At 38.5% G+C, this 19,971-nt stretch overlaps 1 protein-coding gene across 2 annotated transcripts in view; it reads left to right on the top strand.

The window, feature by feature from the left end:
• Positions 1-19,971, top strand: part of GALNTL6 (polypeptide N-acetylgalactosaminyltransferase like 6) — a 491,552-nt gene that overhangs the window by 408,064 nt on the left and 63,517 nt on the right. For both annotated transcript variants that reach the window (XM_050896088.1, XM_050896087.1), the window contains one exon: positions 318-501. In XM_050896088.1, the coding sequence (XP_050752045.1) occupies positions 318-501 (184 nt within the window). The remainder of the gene's footprint in view (positions 1-317; positions 502-19,971) is intronic.

The raw sequence follows: 19,971 nt of genomic DNA, 5'->3' as shown, positions 1-19,971 counted from the left end.
TGTTCTGTAGCTGACAGATTGGGGACAGCTCAGAGTAGCAAAGTGACAGAGATATAGATGACTGGAATCCTGTGGGTCTCACAGGGATATGCCTCCCTTTAAAGAACTGTAAATGCTTCTAATCATTGCCCAAGTGCATTAAGTCCACTTTAGATAAAGGTTTGATACAGATTTGAAAAATGAAATTATTTGGGGGCCATAGGGAACAAAGCAAGCAATCTTCAAACATCAGAAAACCTGTGGGATTCACTTTGCAGTAATATGATAGATGGCTTGACTAGACATGCCGTTTCCTATTTTCTACTTTCATTTTTCAGACCAGATTGCACTAAACCACAAAACCATCGTGTGTCCTATGATCGATGTCATTGACCACAATCATTTTGGCTACGAGGCACAGGCGGGGGATGCCATGCGAGGAGCTTTTGACTGGGAAATGTACTACAAAAGAATACCGATTCCTCCAGAGCTCCAGAGAGCTGATCCCAGCGACCCCTTTGAGTAAGTAGCGATAAAGGGGAGAGTGGGAACATGAAGCAGAACAAGCAAAGAAGATGACTGTAGCAGAAGAATCCAAGCCCAGAAATTTCCATGTAGGCTACTTCATACTAATGAAAAGTAGTAGAAGCAAACAGCTTCTATACAGGTTTATAAAACCTCAAAACTAGGAAAAAGATCAGGGCAACAAGTTGCAGAATTCACAAGCTGTGCCTGGAAACACAAACCTTCCCCATCTTTTCTGGCCCAGTGGTTGTACAGAAAAGAAACAGGCACATACTTGTAGTTAGGAGAAAGTATTGGCATTGGACAAGGAGTGAATGTGACTACAGTTATTCTGTTTATTCCACAGAGCACTTCCTGAACAGCCTTTAGTTTAATGTTTTCTTTGCTGGAGATTGATGCAATACATGCATTAATAGCTGAGTCCACATTCTGCCGGCAGATGCTTTGTTTATAACTGGTGATATTGCTACTGTATATGTATTGCTGTAACTTAAAACATAGGGCTGTTAAACCTAAACAGTGTCAAGCTGATTTGTAAATAATTTTTGATAAGCCAGCCTCCGATCCCAGTATTATATAGATCAGCTCATTCACAGGAGTGATCTACTTTTCACGAAGGTAGATCCTTCTTTTTTTTCTTTTAATTATTCTCACGTAAGGATCAACTAGGATTAATCCGCATCAGCATAGAGAGGACAGACAGACAGACGTGGTTCAATGTGGCAAAGTCTCCAGGTCTCTCACACAGTGCGCATCCCAGCAAGGCTGGCAGCAGGACTGGCTCTGATGCTGTCAATAGTCCTGGCTGAAACTCCACGCTGCAGGTTTTGCCAGTTTAAAAACTCAGCATTTTCTCCTGCCCAAAACAAAACCTGGAAACAATAGCAACAGAAAACCTGTGTCTCTGGCCCAGACTCTGCACTATTTTGAAGTAATGGATCTGATTCATGCAGAAATTGACCCTTATATCCAGGGAATGACCAGCTCTGTATAGGGAAAAGTAGGTAACTGCAGCATTCGGTGGGCTTATTTTCATTATTCTGCTTGTTCCTTTTTACTTATCTACATCTAGGCCCATCAGTCTTCATCTTGCATTGGTGTAAGTGCTGATAAGTACTTTCCATCAGCTGCCCATGTGACCACTCCACAACATAGATGCAGCTAGTGCAATCACATAACACTCCGGAGTTGCTAGAGCCTCGATTGCTCTTCCACAAGTCTTCCTGGTCTTCTGAGCAGTTGTAATTTCTTGCCTCTTACTGAAAGTCACCTAGCACATCGTATAATTTGATTCAGCATTCGAAGTTTGTGTATAAGTAAGACTTCTATATTGCCAGCGTAGCTACAGGGTTGCTTATCAGCCATTTCACACATTTGCAGTTTGTAGTATGCATCTCTCAAAGATAAGAGAGGCCTGAAGAGGAGTCAGTCGTAGGAAACTTTCTAGAACAGACGAGGCTTTGTGCATTACAGAACAGATGTGGTGGTTTTGCATGAACTGTTGTTACGATCAGCATGGCAGCAGTTGATACCCACCTTGCCCTGCCTACATTCATAAGACACACAGATAAATGGCTTCGCAAGGAACAACATATAGGACAATACAACCTATAAATCTCTTGTAATCTGAGTAGTCATCTCCCCAAAAAGGTGGAAAGGCTTCCCAGTTCTTACACAAATCAGTGAGAGTCTTCCTTTGTTTTCCCTATCACAGCATCTGCATCAGAGCGATGCAGGTGGAAAAGCAGCAGTGCACATGGAACCACCATGTCCTTCCCCACACATGACAGCAGGATTGAAGGCTGGCTGAGCTAGGACAATATCTTTGCTCAAAAGTACCCTCTGCCTAGAATGGCGAGGGTATAGAAGTGTTTTAAATAACCAGTATGAATTTTGCTTAGGGGAGGAATTATTTTCTAATTCAAAGTCAGTACTGCTTTTCTCCTAGGGCCTTCTCTGTTGACACCTCAAGCTTTTATACCTTGCTTTACAACAAGTATGGTAAATGTTACAAACCATTTTAGATATCAGTAACTTAATTGACCAAGACAGCTTCTATAGAATTAAAGAGACAGAACAGTTTTCCTTTAGGTGCATATATACTAAAACTAGAAATGGCTTCAGCCAGCACCATAATTATTACGTTACTATTTTGTAAGCAGTAGGGATTTTTTTTTTGTTTAGGTTAAATATTTTACTATTGGTATCCTAATAGCTTTATTTCTTGCCAGCAGCATCAGATCAGAGCTGATCCTTAATGAACTGGAAAATTGCCAGTGTTTTTAGTAAAACACCAGCAAATAATGGGTACATGATCCAAAAATTGCGCTGATGAGTTTTTTCCCTCACTTAAAATGCCAACTCAGTATGTGTGTTAAGCAGAAAAGGTCGCATCAGCCTAAGAAATAATGTACATAAAACCAGATCAAACTACAGAAGACCTAAGAGCAGTCATTGTATTATCTGAATGATACGTTTGCTTTCCATCTGCACGTGATCAAAATACTGCTGCAGCAGACATCAGCAGAGAGTTTGCTGTTGACACAACAAACTGAAGTGTTGTCAGGTAGGCTTTTGGTGTGACAGTAGCACAGAGCTTACTGAGCTTCAATGCCAGTTGAGCTAGTGTTTCTGGAATTAATTTTTCCCTGCTTTTTTTTTTAAACTGTACTCCACTATGATCGGTGTTTGTCAGGTACTCTCCTGTTGGATGCTATCTATCTGGACACAGTCTTTCAGTTCAAAATCCCTCTTGTGAGGAATCTAGACATTCTCATCCATTTGTGGTGTGAGCGTGGGCATGGTTTATTGTTCATACACCTGCAGTGCCGCTCAGGCAGCATCTCCACCCTTCACTGTGACAGCACTTGGAGCTTCATTCCAGATCTCAGCTTTTCCTGATGTACACCCACACCCATTCTCAGGCCTTCTGCAGTTGTTCACAACAAGTAGCTTTACACCAAGATTTGGCTTGATGTTTATGACTTGAGGAATGTATAACACTCTCAGAAGCTTCCAGCCTGCCCAGTGTTGAATTCAGGTACAGATGATATACTAGCACCAACCTGGGAGTCACATGAGAAATTTATAACTGCATTTGGATCAGGCTGCATTCATCTATAAAATTTATCATTTTGGTTCACATGTAGTTTGTCACTGGGCATGCCAAGTTTCCCATAGGTTTTACTGAACCAAACTAAAGCCATATAAAATGTATTTTCAATCAAAGCTCCTGTGTGAATTATTGGATATTGCTCTATGCTCATTGTAGCGTTTAGGAAAGTTTAGCAACTATTCCATACATGATCTCATGTAGCCTTTAAGATTAGCAATTCTTCTGAAAGATCTGTGTCACTGTTTTTCACGACACATTGAATCCTTAGAGGCGTGGAAATTGGACTTCACCCCTAATAATGTTGCCTTCCCATCCAGAGACTAAGTCTGAGAACTCCTTGTTGATTTCCCTTTTTCTTGTGCCACAGAAATAACAGAAGTTTTATATTGCATTCAACTGATCTGTCACTCTTGCAGCTCATCACAGTTGGCTGTAGTGATTTTTCTCTTGCGATTCATGTACAACTACCCCAATATATTCTGAAGGGGGCTTCATGCTATTTTCCTCTGATGCATTCAGGGTTGTGTAAACGACACAGAGCAAATTGGCGTTCTGATGTGTTGTGGGAAGTTGTCAGACAATCGTGAAATCATCATCATGTCATGATGCTGCTCACTGTCTTGATCCCAGGGTCAATGATCATTCAGCAGAATTTGAGATGACTTGGGAAATTTTCTTCTAGTCTATAAGCAGGGAGGACCAGAGATGTTTACCTCCTTTGTGGCAAGGACCACCTTGGCATATTATCTCTTTCTGGTTTGTTTCTCTGTCATGGCAGAGGTTTGGGAGCATGCCCTTATGGGACATATAGGTTTGGGACATAAGAGCCTGCTCTTGTGTGGTTGTTTCTTTCTGTGGTGCAAGCACTCTAGTCTCTGGAGGAGTTTGCCTAACCCAAGCGATTGCCACTTAAACTAATAGGGTAACCTTGTTACTATAATGGACTGTGATATACAGCATGTCAGTTTGTATGATTTAATAGCCTGTCTGGGCTAAAAGCTCTGTGGAAGTTTAAAGCAGAGGTTTGATATGCTCAAGCCTGCTGGGGATGACTGCTCTTTATTTCCTGGCAGCACTTACATTACATCAATTCATGTTATCACATGCCCGATCTGAAAACGGGCATCAGTGTCCATTCACACCAGCAGCAACATATTTTTAACCAGGCAAGAAAACATCAACAATTCAACTCAAAAAACTATTTGGAAAAACCATGAACTAATTGAGAGGATTAATATAGCATAGATCAATCAGAGTAGGAAAGGGCTGCACAGCTCCTTGGAGCAGTTTTGTGGTGGTGTAACTTTATGATACAGGAGGGAGGGAAAGGTGCGGGTGAGACCTAACAGCATTGCTATTGAATTGCAACTCAAGATGGAAATCCTAACCAATGAAAGAAGTGGTGTGCTACTTAATGGATGCCAAGACTTCTAGCACCTATCTGGGAAAGTTAGTAGTTTTTTGGTATATGGCCACTCCTTACTCTCCAAGAGTTCCTTGTTTGCCTTCTGATGTAGAGCTGTCATCTCCAGACCTTCCTGAAGGGAGACAAAGCTGAGAATTGTGTCATTCCAGCAAACGTCCAGAGCAATAGTTTGGCAAATACTAGGCTAGCCAAGGAAGTAGAAGCAACTTTGTAACCTCTGATGAGGCATTTTAGTTCCTGTACTCAGTTTTCTATTTATAAAATAGGAATAGAATCACTCCACCATCGCAAGGCTACCTTGGGTATGAGTTTGGCAAAGGTTATAGGGTTGAGGTCTCACAGTAATAGGGGCCGCTTATAGTTTATGGATGTACTTTTTGGTAAAATTATGAACATGTTCAAGGGATGAAATTAGGTGATCCATACATTTTTCTCTTCCCTTGCATCACAGACTCTCAACCTTGGATGTAATGTATGACCTTAATGCAGCCAGTTGTGTGTTAGATTGGAAGATTACTTGGCACTTTCTGTTGAATTGCGTACCTAAAATCATATTAATAATATTATTATTATTATGCAAGCTGTTGTCAGCGTGCTCTTTTATTTGAATTTGACATACTCTCAGAAATACTGTCTTTTTCTGCAGCTCCTTACTTTCAGTATCTATATATACTTTTTGCAATGTGTTGGTGCAAAGAAAGTCTTTGCTAAGACTGCATTTCAAATCTGACAAGTACTTTTACAATTTTATGATCATTTTCTGAAGTTTAGAAAGTGCTTTGGACAATGATTTCTGTTCTATAGCTTCCAGTGCTTTATAGTCTGTGTCTTTTATGGCTGATCTCTGCCTATAAACATATTCATAAAACTTCTTACAACCAGAAACAATCGTCTATTTTTTTAAAGCCTGAGTGTAATCTACTGTTTTGAACTGTGCTACAGGAATACTTGATGCAAAGGCGTTATTCTACAGAGAAGCAGTCTCCAACCAGTGTGAGTTTGTGTAATTTAAGGTCTTGATTTATTGTTTTGACAGGCTATGGTCTGTAGAAGACTGTTAGTGGAGATAACAATAGCTTTTACAAACTGCCATCCACACACGGCCCCATGAAAATCTCAGAATTTTTTTCAGTGAAAAATGCTGACACTAACACACCATTTATGAGTGAAGATATGCATATTCAGTCATTTTCTCCTGCCTTTGGTGGGATTTCAGTGCAGAGGTTCTGTACAACCAGTACATTTTCTCTGAAGGCCAGTTCAGAAGAGATAACTCTACAGAGAGTGTAACATGTCAGAATAAAAAAAACCAAAACTATCAAGGATAAAAAGCTGCTGCTGGTATAATTTTTATAACCTCACAAGAGTCACTCAAGGAATTAGTAGAGTCCTACATACTAGCTGAATTGGGTAGATTCAAGTTTGATACACAACTTTTCACTTTAATGTTGCTAGTGGCTCACGCCTCCCAAGACAAAAGGGAACTAAATTTGTTCATAATGCCTTGATGCTGCAGTGCCAAAGTGGCTATGTTTTTCGGCTTCTGTGGAAACTCGTATTTCCAATTTTCTTTCACACTTGGAGCTTCATGGTTAGCATAAATATGTAAACATCTTTAATGTAATGTTTCTAGAGCTGTTAGCCTGCTACTTCACGCAAGTATTAACTTTAGAGCTTGACAGTCTATATGCCCATATGCTGGGGCGGATTCATAGTGGGTCACCAAAACTACCAGTAATTAGAAAACTAAGTAGCTTCTGGACATGAATTTAATATTTCTTTATATAAAAAAGACTGGGATGGTGGCCAAGAAGAAGACAGAGATATGTTGCTCAATGCATAGAGGAAAGCTATTTAATGCTATCAACATGCTGTTGATGCACAGATGACTTGGCTTTCAAAATTTTAAATCATATCTGAACAATTTTCCATGAAGAAAAAGAAATCACCCTTTTAAAATAATTATTTCTATTTTTAATTGTATATTTTCAAGCCATTGTCTCTAGAAATTTCATGCGGAATTTGGTGACACCTATTGGTACTAAGAAACAGAAAACCAACACCCTTCTCTTATGTTTTATAGCGTTTACCAGCGTAAAGTTGGGAGTGACCTCTGCATCCACTTCCATTTCTGTTTGTTTGTTGTTGGGGGTTTTTTTAAAGAATGACCTATTGCTATCTAAAGCCTCAATCTGGTGCTGGAGTTGCTTCCAACAGAAGAGAGAACAAAGACTTTAAATGACTGATTTTGTCAGACCCCTCTGTGCCAAACTGCTTCCAAATGTGTACACTGATGCAAGTTCCATACATACTCATTGGCTCAAGTTTACTAATACTCTTTAGCGTCTGTCCCGTATGAGCAGTTGGGGTTGGGGGGGGGGGGGGGGTATGTGTGTGTGTCATTTCCCACTTACTCTACATGGTCTGCCAGATACTCCACAGTATCACAGTGCTTTTCTTCCTTTCCCCTCCAATGCCCATGGTTCTTTTTTCAGAGACAGCAATCAACTAAGCATGGCATAGAAGCATCTTCACCTGCCAATACATACCTTCTGATTTTTTGTCTACACAGAATAATTCTGACTGTCCAGCTATCTTGGTGTAGGACCCCCTCAGCCCTGAGGTGAAGAGTTTTTTCTGGCTTCCACTCTGAAGAAATTAAGCTGCCAATGCAGTGTGTGCTGGAAGCATGAAAAGAAGGGGATGGGAAGAAATTTATATATAGCCAGTGTTTCAGTACTATTCTCATAAAATCTAATCAGAAACTTTCCTGCCACAGCTTTAACCCCTTTATATTTTGTCATGTACATTGTACACTGGGAGAAGACCTTTTAAGTACTTGAGGACTCATGTCAGATCAGTTCGTTGTTCATTTTCAACTAAATTATCTTTTTTTTTTTGGTCTCTCTTAATAAGTCATGTTTTCTAGATCTCTGATTATTATCTTTGCTCTCCTCTGGACTTTTTCCATACCAAGAGCAGATACTGCACCAGCCAAAGCCTTGTCATTGCCTAGTAGAATAGGTGGGTGACTTTGCCTGTCTCAGAGGCTATGTTCCTGTTCATATTTCCTTGACGTTGTCGATTCATGCCAGGCTTGTGCTGTGGTGTAACCTCCACATCATTTTCTGCAGAACTGGTATCTAGCCAAGTGTTCATCCTCCTCCTCTTGTAATTCAGATTTTAGATGTTTGAAGGCAAGGCATTTGTCTTCATATCTATTTGAAGTGCCATGTCCGAAAAGGTGATCTGTCTTCATTATCCCTAGATCAGTGTGATACTTTGTGACTGAACACGTTGAATTTTATCTTTTTTGCCTTTGTTTACTTCACTTCTCAAATTTGCTGAGATTTTTGAATTCTGGTTAACCCTCCAATTTTTACAGTCTATTACAATGTTATTTGAGCTCTATTTGAGGTTCATGCGAATGGCAAACTGTTCTAAATCCTGATTGTAAGAATGTCTGTTTGGTCCATGCCAGAAATCAAGATATGCAAAGTCTCTGGCTTTCCAACAATACATCCAGTGGTTCCTCCATTTTCTCAGCCAAAAATACAGTATGTACCATTCCTGTGGCCCTGGAAAACTTGTCAGATTTGGAAGCCTTGCTTCCTGCCGAGCAAACCTTCATAAAATAGTACACAAGACTTCCTCTACATGCTCTAGATGGCATCAGATTTACAGCACAATGGCAGCTGGCTCTTCAGGTCCCTTTCCATACCTGAGACCAAGATCTAGGACCTCATGGGCACGTTCCAAACTGATAGTTATGCACAAAGCCCTATTTAAAGCTCCATGGAGTAGGGTTGCTGAATTGCACCGTGCAGGTTTTTAATGCAACACTGAACTGAATCAAGATGTAGGACAATGTTTGCAGATACTGTCTCAAGATAATTTCCATTTTGATGTTGGGTTATAGGTGATTGCTTTTTAGTAATGGCTGTCAGCAGTTTTTGCATCTCTCTGACAGTCATTATGTCTCTTCCATATTTCTGTAGTTGTTAACCCTGGCAGTTATCTGTGAATCAGATCTTTTATCTGAGACTTAAGTGAGAAAAAGAGAGTTTATAGAAATTTTGTTTAAAATATTAGGAGAGTTCAGTATAGGTATTGACATGATGAGGACCTTAGAAATAAGACATGCAAGATCACATTCTGAATTATCCCCAGACACACTAGCATCTATTTTCTTTTCATATAAGCAACCAAAATATCGTTATTCTAGCTGGAAGACAAGCTTTGTTAAGAGGCAAAGGCAAATGCCTCCAGCAACCTGTGAGGTGAAAATTGTGATAAACACTCCAAATTTCGCTGTGTTAATTTATTTATAAAATGCTATGTATATCTTTTGAGAGACCAGGAACAAATGAGGCTCAAAACAGTTGACATTTGTTGTTCCATAAACTGCCAAGACAGTGTCCTTTATCAGGGAACAAGATTCATATATCAGCTTTGCTCATTTCTGAAAATATCTATTTCCTTTGTGGGAAAACAGCATATAACTGTCTCTTCAAGTGAATTATTTGGAAAATCAACCCCTCTGATGTTTTCTGTTGTTAAGTTGGTGTGTCAGAGTCATTTTCAGTGCTGGAGAGGCACTGTAGGCATTAAATTACACAAGTCCATTTACCCCCTACAGAGAATGAGGTGCCTGCAAGGAGAGAGGAGACCCCACTCCCTCCGCTCTCCTGGTTCTCCAGCAGGAAGTTTAGCTGATTCTGCAGAACTTCACCGGCTTTTTTGTGCTAGGGCAAATAACCTCTCTGTTTTCCCATGAGTACAAATGACCTGTGGACATGCAGTGAATTAGGAGTGGAAGAGATGGTGATAAGCCAGGAGCACAGTGGGAGAACAGTAACAACATTTTTCCCCTTCAAAGCATTGCAAACATGCAAAGAACCTCTCAGAGTACCCAAGGAAAAAGTAAACAGCGGGGAAGAAAGTAGTTTGGAGCAGTGTTTTCAGACCACTGTCTGGGGACCTCAGGGTAGTGGTTTCGAAGAGACTCCCAGAAGGCACTGAAGGAGAGCGAACTTCCTAAGTTCTCAGCCCACAGGAAATGTTTCAAGTCCCCAGCTCCCTGCTTTGCAGTAGGTTGTAATGCCTAGCCCATTTTGTAGTGATTCTTTTTGACAGAATGACAGTTTAAACACCAAAACTGTTCAAAGCACAATCTTTGTTTGTTCCTGACTTATTCAAAGGCCATTCAGGGAAGAATAGTCCTTTGTCAGTTTTAGTTTGGTAATATATAATTAGTTCATATAGCTAAATCGTATGTGCCCTGTTATTTCAGGGGTGTTCTCATTTGACCTTAAATCAAGCAGCATAACCAAAACAAAGAAAATATTATAAATGTCCAACTATATTGCCTTAATTTTTACAGTTTATCCTATATTACTGTAATTGTTTGTGTTTCCATTTCTGCTAAATAGGGATATTATTATTATTCCATAGCAGAGTGATGTTAAGAGACATGATTGCATTTTTCGTAAATCACAAGACATTATTGCTATTGCAACCAATTTCCAGTATGAGTTCCTACAACGATAATTTAATAGAGTCATAAATTTTTAATACCAAAACAGAATATTGTGACTGTCCCAATGGAAGTGGTAATATTTTAAGAACATTCGTATATCTACTGGAAGGTAATAACACGATCATAATTTCTGTAGGCATGAAAGGACTCAAAACTTGTCAAAATGTGGGTATTGGGATGACTGAGACTATACTTTTTTTTTTATACTGCTTTTTTTTTTTTAATCTGGTATGACAGAATACTGATCAAGCTTTTTTAAAATACTTGACAACACGTGGTCAGGTATTAGAAAATATGTCTTTTGGTCACCTGTTTAAGTTTTTGCCTTTTTACTTTCATTAATAGTTTGTTGAACATGAAAGTTTCCTAAGCTCCGCGGGCACACCTGACCATAGGCGGTAAGAATGTCTGTGGCAAGGAAGGCTGATAGATGGGCCTTAACTGCAGACAGATTTCATCTGTCTCATCTAATGCTTATTAAGAAATCTAACCTCGGTTAAATTGTATTATACAAACCTTCAATTGTATCAAGGACTGCCAAAGAGCTGGTTTATGCAGTAATTACTGAGCTTACATCTCCATCTACTGGCTGATGGGGAAAAGTCCCATTCAAATGTTAGTTTAAATGAAATCCAAGTAGTGTTTTGCCTGTAAAAGCTTTTCTCATGATATTAAAATCATTTACAGATACCATTTTCAGGCGAAGTTTGTCCAAAGTTGTTTGGCCACGTATATAATGAAACCGTTGACTTCAAACTCATTGACCTATGCATATTAGCCTAGGTCTTAATACAGAAAATATGACAGGATTTTTAAATCAGAAAAAAAATGTATTTAAACCCACCTACAGATCCTTTCAGTGGGAATGCATGAGTACACCCAAGAGCCAAGTACACGGTAGACCTGTAGAAAGTTATTCCTATGTAACTCAGTAAAGCTTAATAGCATAACAAGAATGATGTCACTAGAGAAATGATTTTTTTAAAGAAATGGAAAAATCTGTTGTAGCAAAGAACTCAGCTGACCCATAAGGTGATTATCAGTGTTGGCATCCAGCAGAAAAAAAAGGAAAAAAAAAAAACGCAAACAAAAAAATCCCAATAGCAATTTAGAGGTTAGCAAAGAGAAGAGGCTGAAATTTGGTAACAAAAAGATCAACGTCAAAGTGGACTGATAATGAGAATTTCTTTCAGAATAGATTTCATCCATTGGTAACAGTAGAGGAAGAGAAAGGCTGTTTGTAAAAGTTGATGATCATAGACAACAATGACTCTCCAGTGTGATAACAGCTGTGAAAAGGGCAAATGCAATTCAGGAACTTACTTTGCTGTAGCCGTTGGCCCTTCATGGTTACAGAATATTTCAGAATCTCAGTTGCCCCCTACTCTTTTTCCTCACAAGTCAGGATATCATCTCCTCTCAGCCTCAGGTGGAATCTGTCATGCTTCTGTTGTCTTTTAGACACTACAACCTCTTCCTCATTTCCTCAGAGAGAAAGGGAGAACACAATAAATAGACACAAAATTACAGCGTAGGGTGTTCTTTTATACCTTAATTTTCTCCAAAGATTTTGCTTTCTTGTTCTTTATGATGGGGCATTTACCTGTGAGAGCTGATGTCACGTCCTCTCTACCTGCACCTTAAAATCTTTTGACTGACATTTCTACTTAATTTCTGCTTAATTAGCAAGTTTCTGGCTTCAGAAAGCTTCCTACTGAAGATACATCGGTAAAATCTTAACTATTGTGAGGAATATTAAGTACATAATCTCCCTAGTAGTCATATAAAGAATAAATACAGTACAGTGTGTGGTGAAATTAGAAATCTGATGCTTGGGCTGAGTAATAGCAACTCTCACACACACAAACTATTAGTTTTACAGAAACTTAGTTTAGATCAGATGCATCTACAAAAAAGTCATATGAGCCACTTAGAATTAAGTATCTTTTTCTACAGAAGTTCAGGTTAAACAGTGCTAGAATTCAGATGCTAAATGAAGTAGGTTTATTCTAATTTTTTTTTTCTCTGAGCAATTTCTTCAAATAGTTACAGAAATAGCACAAAATAGGAGCGTGCCCTGAATGGAAAAACAGCTATTACCCAGCTGGAAAAGAAATTTTCCAGAAATGTGGAAGATAACTAAAAGAAGCTTGAAAGGTACTTTGCTCTGTGTCTGTAAACAATAGGCACCAGCAGAAATATTAATTACTTAGTGAGACAATAGCTGTAGTTCTCAAGATAGCTGATTTTTGAATGGTTTCATTTGACTCAGAGAAAGTTAATTATGAAACTTAATTAAATGAATTTGTAAATTTCTGCATTTTGTGACATTCTGGATGTAATAGAGAATCCAAAATACCCCGAGAGCAGAATTGAAGCAGAAAGATGGGGAGTTCAACCCATAAAGCCGTGACACCAGAAGAACTGGAGGGTTTCCTGCAACTTGACAGCAGAGATGATACTTCAGATCTCTGAAAATGCTGGTCTTTCTGGAAATGAATTGAACAGACCTAAGCAGCCAGGTGGTTTAAAAATATTTGATCTGTCAGGTAACTCCTGGTTTGTTGCTAAAGAGAAATCACATCCTGTTTCAGTCTTCATTTCAATGGCCTTCTTCAGCCTCTTTTCATAAAATACCGGATCCGTAATTCCTCTGATTGTTCTGGCACAGCTCTAAATATAGTTTCATTTCTCCTTTTTTGAAAATAGCAGACCAGATTTGTATGCAGCATCATACTGCATGCAATCCTCAGCAGTGCTATTGATCTATATCTGCTGGAAAGGTCTCTGCTAATAGATCTTAAAGTTGCGTTTGCCCTTTCCAAAGCTTATCTGATACTTGTTTCATCCATTCCTGAACTATCTGGCCTTGCGCATCTCAGATACTTGGAACAGCTATTCTTGCAAAAGTTCAGATGATCCGGTCTTGGTTCTGATGAGGTAACGGGCACAAGATGTATGGGAGAGCAGCGAGATGTATTTGAAAGATTCCCTGAGAACTTTGATGTTGCTTTTCCAATACTTGAGTCCATTTTCGTTCAATAAGAGTTGATGTTTTTTCACTTCCATTTCTAATGAAGCCTGAAATTAACATAGCTTTTTTGTTTACTTTCTTATTTGCAACAACATCATTGATAGTAATAGCATGGCACTGGGAATAGTTCTCATAAAGCTGGAGGCAGAAGTGAAATGTATTTTGGATAGGTCCTGTATGTTGGGAGGAGGAGTGTTCTGAGTTATTTAATACTTCCTAATATGACTAATACTTAATATCTCCGCATATCAACTACTATTTGTTTAGGGGGGAGACAGTCCATGTGAATCTAAGTTAAAAGCTATTTTGACTCTGAACTCTTTGGTAGCATCACTGTTTTATTAAAAAGCTCAAGTAAACACATTAATTTTCTTTTTGTGATTTAATTTTCATATTGTGATTTGCATGTTTAATAGCATGAAAAAAACCAATACATTTTTAAGGAAAGAATTATAGCAGTTAATTATTCTGAAATTTCTGAAAACCATAGATGAGCATATATTACCGGTGAGCAAGATTTTAGTAAGTAAATTTTGCCAGCTCGAAGTGTGACAGGGATGACTAGCATTTTGATATTCAAAATACACCTTGAGACTTCTGGTGTCTTGTATATTTGCTATCTGTTTAAATAAACTTGGTGTTAGCCATAAGGTCAGAGTCTGTTAATATTTACTTTGGAGAATTATGACTTTCTGAGCCTTTTTTTTGCCTCTCTCTGGTTTCTGTCCCTGTAAGAGTAATGTTAACAGTATATGCATCCTTCCAGAGATATGATAGTAATGGAAAAAGTAAACTTTGGTGTCCTTAATCCATTTTTCAAAGTTAGGTATTTCAGTCTGAAGAATGTACTGTTTTGGAGATTCTCTTGTTGGGACTCAAAAAATCTGTAGATGATAACAATAGCTGGAGCAGTAGTCGCTCATCACAGCGCCAGAGGCAGGGCTGGTAACTGATGTGCTGTCAGATTTGTTAGCTAAAACAGACCCCTGGGGATTTTCGTGACAGCTTTCCTTTCTGTACATTTGATATTCCTTATTTCTGAATTATTCAGCATGGCTGCTGCTAAGTCAGATAGTGTCTCTGGAGCATAATTAGCTAAGCAACGGTTAAAAACAGGAAAAAAAAAGAAATGTCTCAATTATATATTCATTGCTTTGTGAATACTTGAATAGCAGTTTAAAATACCAACTATAGTTCACAGGAACCTGCAAGGCAGGGCTGGGAAACTCTGGAAAAGATATCCTGGTCTCAGTCAAGTTAATAACAAAACTCCTACTGTATAAAACAGGGCAAAAGTTAAACCTCTCAAGATATGTAAAAACTGATAGAACTAAACAAATGCTGAAATGTGATCTATCCTACATCTATCTCACTGTTAAGAGAAATGGAAGGACAATCCCTTTCTCCATGTGTTAAATGCTTTGGTTGTTCTTTTTCCATGCCTCACCTTTTTTGGAAATTGGAATTAACTTAGTTCTCACAAAGGTAATAATGAGAATATTTAGCTAGTGTTTGATCTACTACTTTTATTGCTGGAGCTATGTTTTGCTAAAAAATGGAATGACGTTTCAGGATTGGGAGCTTGGTAAGCTTTTGATTAGGTATTTAGGTGCTTTAATATACTCTCTAAGTGAGAGTATTCCTAGTTGGTTTCCTTTCAATATAAATAGGCTGGTTTACCTTAAAAAGCATTGTTGTTCTTGGCAATCATCATGCATCTCTAATGTATGGCAAAATGTACTATCAGGTACGCAGAATACATAACCTCTATCTTTGCCATGACTGACGTATGTGGGAGAAATAGGCTTTGCTGCTGGCCCCTTGGTCAGTGCCAAATGAACCCACTTATTTTTTCCTTTGGAAGACAGATATTCGTGTCAGATGGCCGCTGGCTAAAATGAACCCGTGAAAGTCTCTGAAAGACAATGGACACACTTCTTCTTGGGATTGAAACAAGGTTTTAAGAAATGAAATGAGAAAATTATTTTGTAAATTCCATGAGCACTTAATGAAAAGAAATTACTTTTTCTTTGACCTTTCACTAGGAGCTTTTAAAGAAGATCTTTCTTAAAAGCTTTTGTTTGCATCACAAGCTTTAGTGAATGTGTTATCAAAGCATCCCACTCAAGTAGAAAGATATTAATATTGAATTTAATAGATGAAGCACAGAACAAGTACCTTACCAGAGAGGCATATGGCGAAGCTAGGAACAAAGCAAAATTCAGTGTAATTATAGCAAATATCTCCTTCCTGTCTTGACAAAAGAATTAGACATTCTGGATTTGGGTCATTTTGATATTTTGAACCATTATTACACCTATGGTCTTGAGGAAAGAAATAGCACTTTCCCACTGGAATACAGGACTTAAAGGGCTGTGCTCCTCCTTATTGCTGGATGTCACTGGTAGTGCATACACTTTTTGCAGCTATCTGCATTTGAATTTGTCAAGAATTTGTCAACCATCCAATTGTGTATAAACTATCTCATACTAAACTCAATACACTATGTGCTGAAGTGTTAAAGTCAAATGGAAGTGTCCACAGAGGACTGTTGAGGCCAAATTTTTCTACCATATCTCAGGCCTTCTTCCCCCATCTTCTCCAGCTGTCAATATTCTTTATAATTGAAGTAATTTAAATTAACTAGTTAATTAGCACTTTGGCAGAAATTTAAAAAAAAAAATCAAGCATTTCCTAAAATATTTTTGGATGTTTAGCTGTCACTTGTATAAATTTAAGGAAATAACACAAAAATAAATTCCACCAATATTTAATGTCAGCTACAACCCCTTTCAGTTTGTCTTCAGCTGATGCATACATAGCTTTATTATCTCAAAAATGCATGAAAGCTACATTTCAGCTTTCTGTCTACAGGCCTTATTGGAAAGCAAATAGGCAGCTGTATATTTACAGTAAAGCAAGGAGAGACAGCAATATCGTACCAGGTGACTCAGTTGACTGGTCACAACAAATACAACTCAGAATATGGAACTTTTGATCCATGAAGATAAATTTCAAAGTATTATTAATGGAATAATTTTGAGTGACAGATACTCGGAGAAAAGTGCACATAAGTATTTTATAGGCCTAAAAAGAAGCTGATTTCAACAAAGAAAATGTTTTGAATTTGAGATTTCTGAATGCAAATGTCAATGTTATGGAAAATAAATGAGAAGAATCAGAAATGCTGGTATAAAACCAAATGTTTTGTTAGAATTGTTACGTTTTATCATCAGAAGTAAGCTTGATTACTGAGTAGAACATCCTGGAGGACAGGCTTAAAGCCAAATTAGCCATCTGTCCATATTAGTTACCTGCAGGAGTGATGTCAGAGTTGGCTCCAGGGACGCTCCAGCTGGTGTTCTCCAAGGGAAATACTGGATGTCATTAGCCTGAGTGCACCTTGCAGACACACTTTCCTGCCCTGAAGGTAGGGTCAACACACTCTGATAATAAAAACAACAAGCAGAAGAGGTGAGCCAGGGAAAAGTTGTTTGAGACGGAGGTTGTGCTGGCTGTGGCTTCCCCAGGTTCTTCCAAAACTGGAGTGATTCTGCGATTCTGATTTCAAGCACCCAGAAACCTGCAGATCTGGGGCATTATTGCAGGTGCAAATGATACTGTTGGGTGAAGCACAACTGGAAAGGATGGGCATACTGTTCTGGGTCTCAGAAGCAGCCTAAAATTCAGAATGCACCCAGGAGTGCTCTATCATGTACAGCAGACACAGAGATTTCCCCGGTGATTTGCAAATCTGATCTAGAGAGTGAGGAGGAGGATTTGTGTGGTATACAAGATTATGTATACTTGCTATGAAATTCTGGGACAGGCAAGAGGCAGGTTTATTGAGTGACTCTGGATGAGGGAAGAAGGGAAAAGAAAAGGATGACGGTAGATATTACAAAATACTTAATTTGTGTTTGGAGGCTATTATAAACCACCTAATCAGAAAGAAGTGAGTAAGGCTCTCTGAGCATGAATCAAAAATTAGAAAAAATACTAAATAATCCACTTGCAGTTATCTAAAAGATAATAAAATTATTAATATGGGCTTGTCAGGAACAGACCCTGTCATAGAACTTTAATTTCCTTCTTTGACAGAGGATGAGACACAGGGAGAACACAACCAGCTCCCTGCCACCAGGTTGGGGAGAGGATGATCCTGCTGTGGGGCAGTCTGTCACACTGCTCACTTAGTGTTCCCTCCTGTGCTTTACCATACCCACCTCCAGGAGCCATGTAAACTCACTGAAATGGCAGAAAAAAACCCCACACTCAGGAAAAAATGTCTAGTTTTCTAGCATTTGAGTGAATTAAGCAGTTTGAGGAGGACAAAGCTGTTCCATGGGGAGGAGACTACACACCTGCAAGCTATAGCAGGGAGGATTAGAGGAGTGAGTTCTCTCCCTTTGGTAGCAGCAAGACATTAGATGTGTTAAGCAATATTAGGAACTTGGCTACTTAGAAGAATAAGGAGGCAGTAAACGTGATCTTCCTTCCAAGGCTTTTGGTGTTGCCAATGTTGCTTTCTCGTAAAGTTGGTAGAGTGTGGATAAGTCTTTAAGTTTCATCAGAAGACTGCACAACAGGTTGAGAAGAAATTGCTGTCAAAGAGTAGGTGTGAATGATTTGATGTTAAACTGTGAGATTGTCTCAAATACTGATGCAGGTCCCTGAGGCAAACGTCTCTGCAGAACCCCACATCCTAGTTCTGTTCAGTGTCTTCATTAATTATCTAAACAATAAATAGGTAGTACATTTTTAAAAACCAAGCAAGCTGGTGTTGCCAGGGGCTTACAAGTCATTGGGAAGACAGGGTCAAAATGCAAGTTGGAGTTGGCACTTCGATGGTGGCAGTTTACTTGTGCACAACTATTTGTTTTGCTATGAAAACTGCACTTCCATGGACAAAGAACAGTGCTTAGTGATTTGTGGAACTCTTCAGTTCAATCAAGGGACTTAATTTAGTAACTGAGACGTAGGGAGGAGCATTCTTAATTCACTGAAGTACTTCATTTATGTGTTTGTTTCCTAAGAGGGAAATATAGCATAATAATTAAACCTTTTGTGATAAAGTCAGTTTGCAAGGCTTACAATAACAGGAAATGTTTCACTTGAAAAAGTTTTATTTTGAAGATTAAGAATTATAGTTCTGAAAAGTAATTCAAGCAAAAATTTGAACAATATATTCAAAGTTAACATTAGGGGCATGTGTGAAATCATATTTCAAAGGATTTTTTTAAATGTAGCTTCCTGCATAGTAGCCCTGAAAACATTTTATTGGTATTATAGGTCAGTATTTTAATAATTTTATTTTAATTCTTAAAATTAAAAATAATGCTTCTTAAAATAAGGTGTTTTCAGCAGCTAACTAGGCTGGCATGAATGCAGGATGTCTAATTGCATTGAGGCTGTAGGAGACAGGCCCAGCTAGACCAGTTTAGTGACTGAGGAAAGCCCTCCTCGTATATCAACTTCTAAACAAACACCTTTTTGCAAGAATTGATATTTCAAAGGATTATTTACATCAGCAGACAAGCCATGCACTTCCTGAAAATGGATTATTTTTATGTTTTGCTACTTACTGCAATAGATTGCATGTTGAGTTCTTATTAGAAAATATATTTAAAAGATCTTACATTAATCTCCACGTAGAGTACAAATTAGCTGTGCTTCATCGATAAAACTCTGTAGCTGGAAAACTAAACTCAAAATCTTTCATGCAAGAAGAAAAATGTTCTTGACTATATTCCTTTCTCTGAAACAGGAGCTTTTTATTACTTACGCTATTTGTCAAGAATGTGATACATATTTCTTGCTGAATACTTGGCTGTTGGCTTTTGTCTTGATAATGAAATACATACACACATGCTCTGAGCGTATCTTGACAGTGGAATGAACTTCATTATTCCACAGAGATGTGAAGATCTATGGTAGGAATATTGGCTCAGTTGCGTAGTGTTCATCATGTGGACACCATTGCTCATGGCAATAGGAGTCTGTAGAATCTGATATTATTCATTTGGAGTTTTGCCTGGCACCCATCTTTATTATTAGCACACAGCAAATAATGTGTTGATCTTGAAGAACTACCAGGAATGCATACATGGATCTTTTGCTGGCATCTACTGTGTACTTTCAGAGTTCCTCAAGTTACCGAAGCAAAAACAGGAAGACTTTTTTCACTGTTTTTTGATTTTCTTCTTAGTCATTATGTAGTCACTACTACGCCATTCAGATGGCACCTGCACAGTCAGTAATGAAATTCTGTGTCCTACAGCAGTCATCTTTAAAAACTGAGCCCCAAACAGACGGTGCATCTCTTGCTTCATTGCTCTCTGATTTAATAAATC

Source organism: Gymnogyps californianus, chromosome 4 (genome assembly GCF_018139145.2).
Source record: "Gymnogyps californianus isolate 813 chromosome 4, ASM1813914v2, whole genome shotgun sequence".
NCBI lineage: Eukaryota > Metazoa > Chordata > Aves > Accipitriformes > Cathartidae > Gymnogyps > Gymnogyps californianus.
Note: the sequence above shows the minus strand (reverse complement) of the source record. Positions and strands in the feature narration are given on the sequence as shown.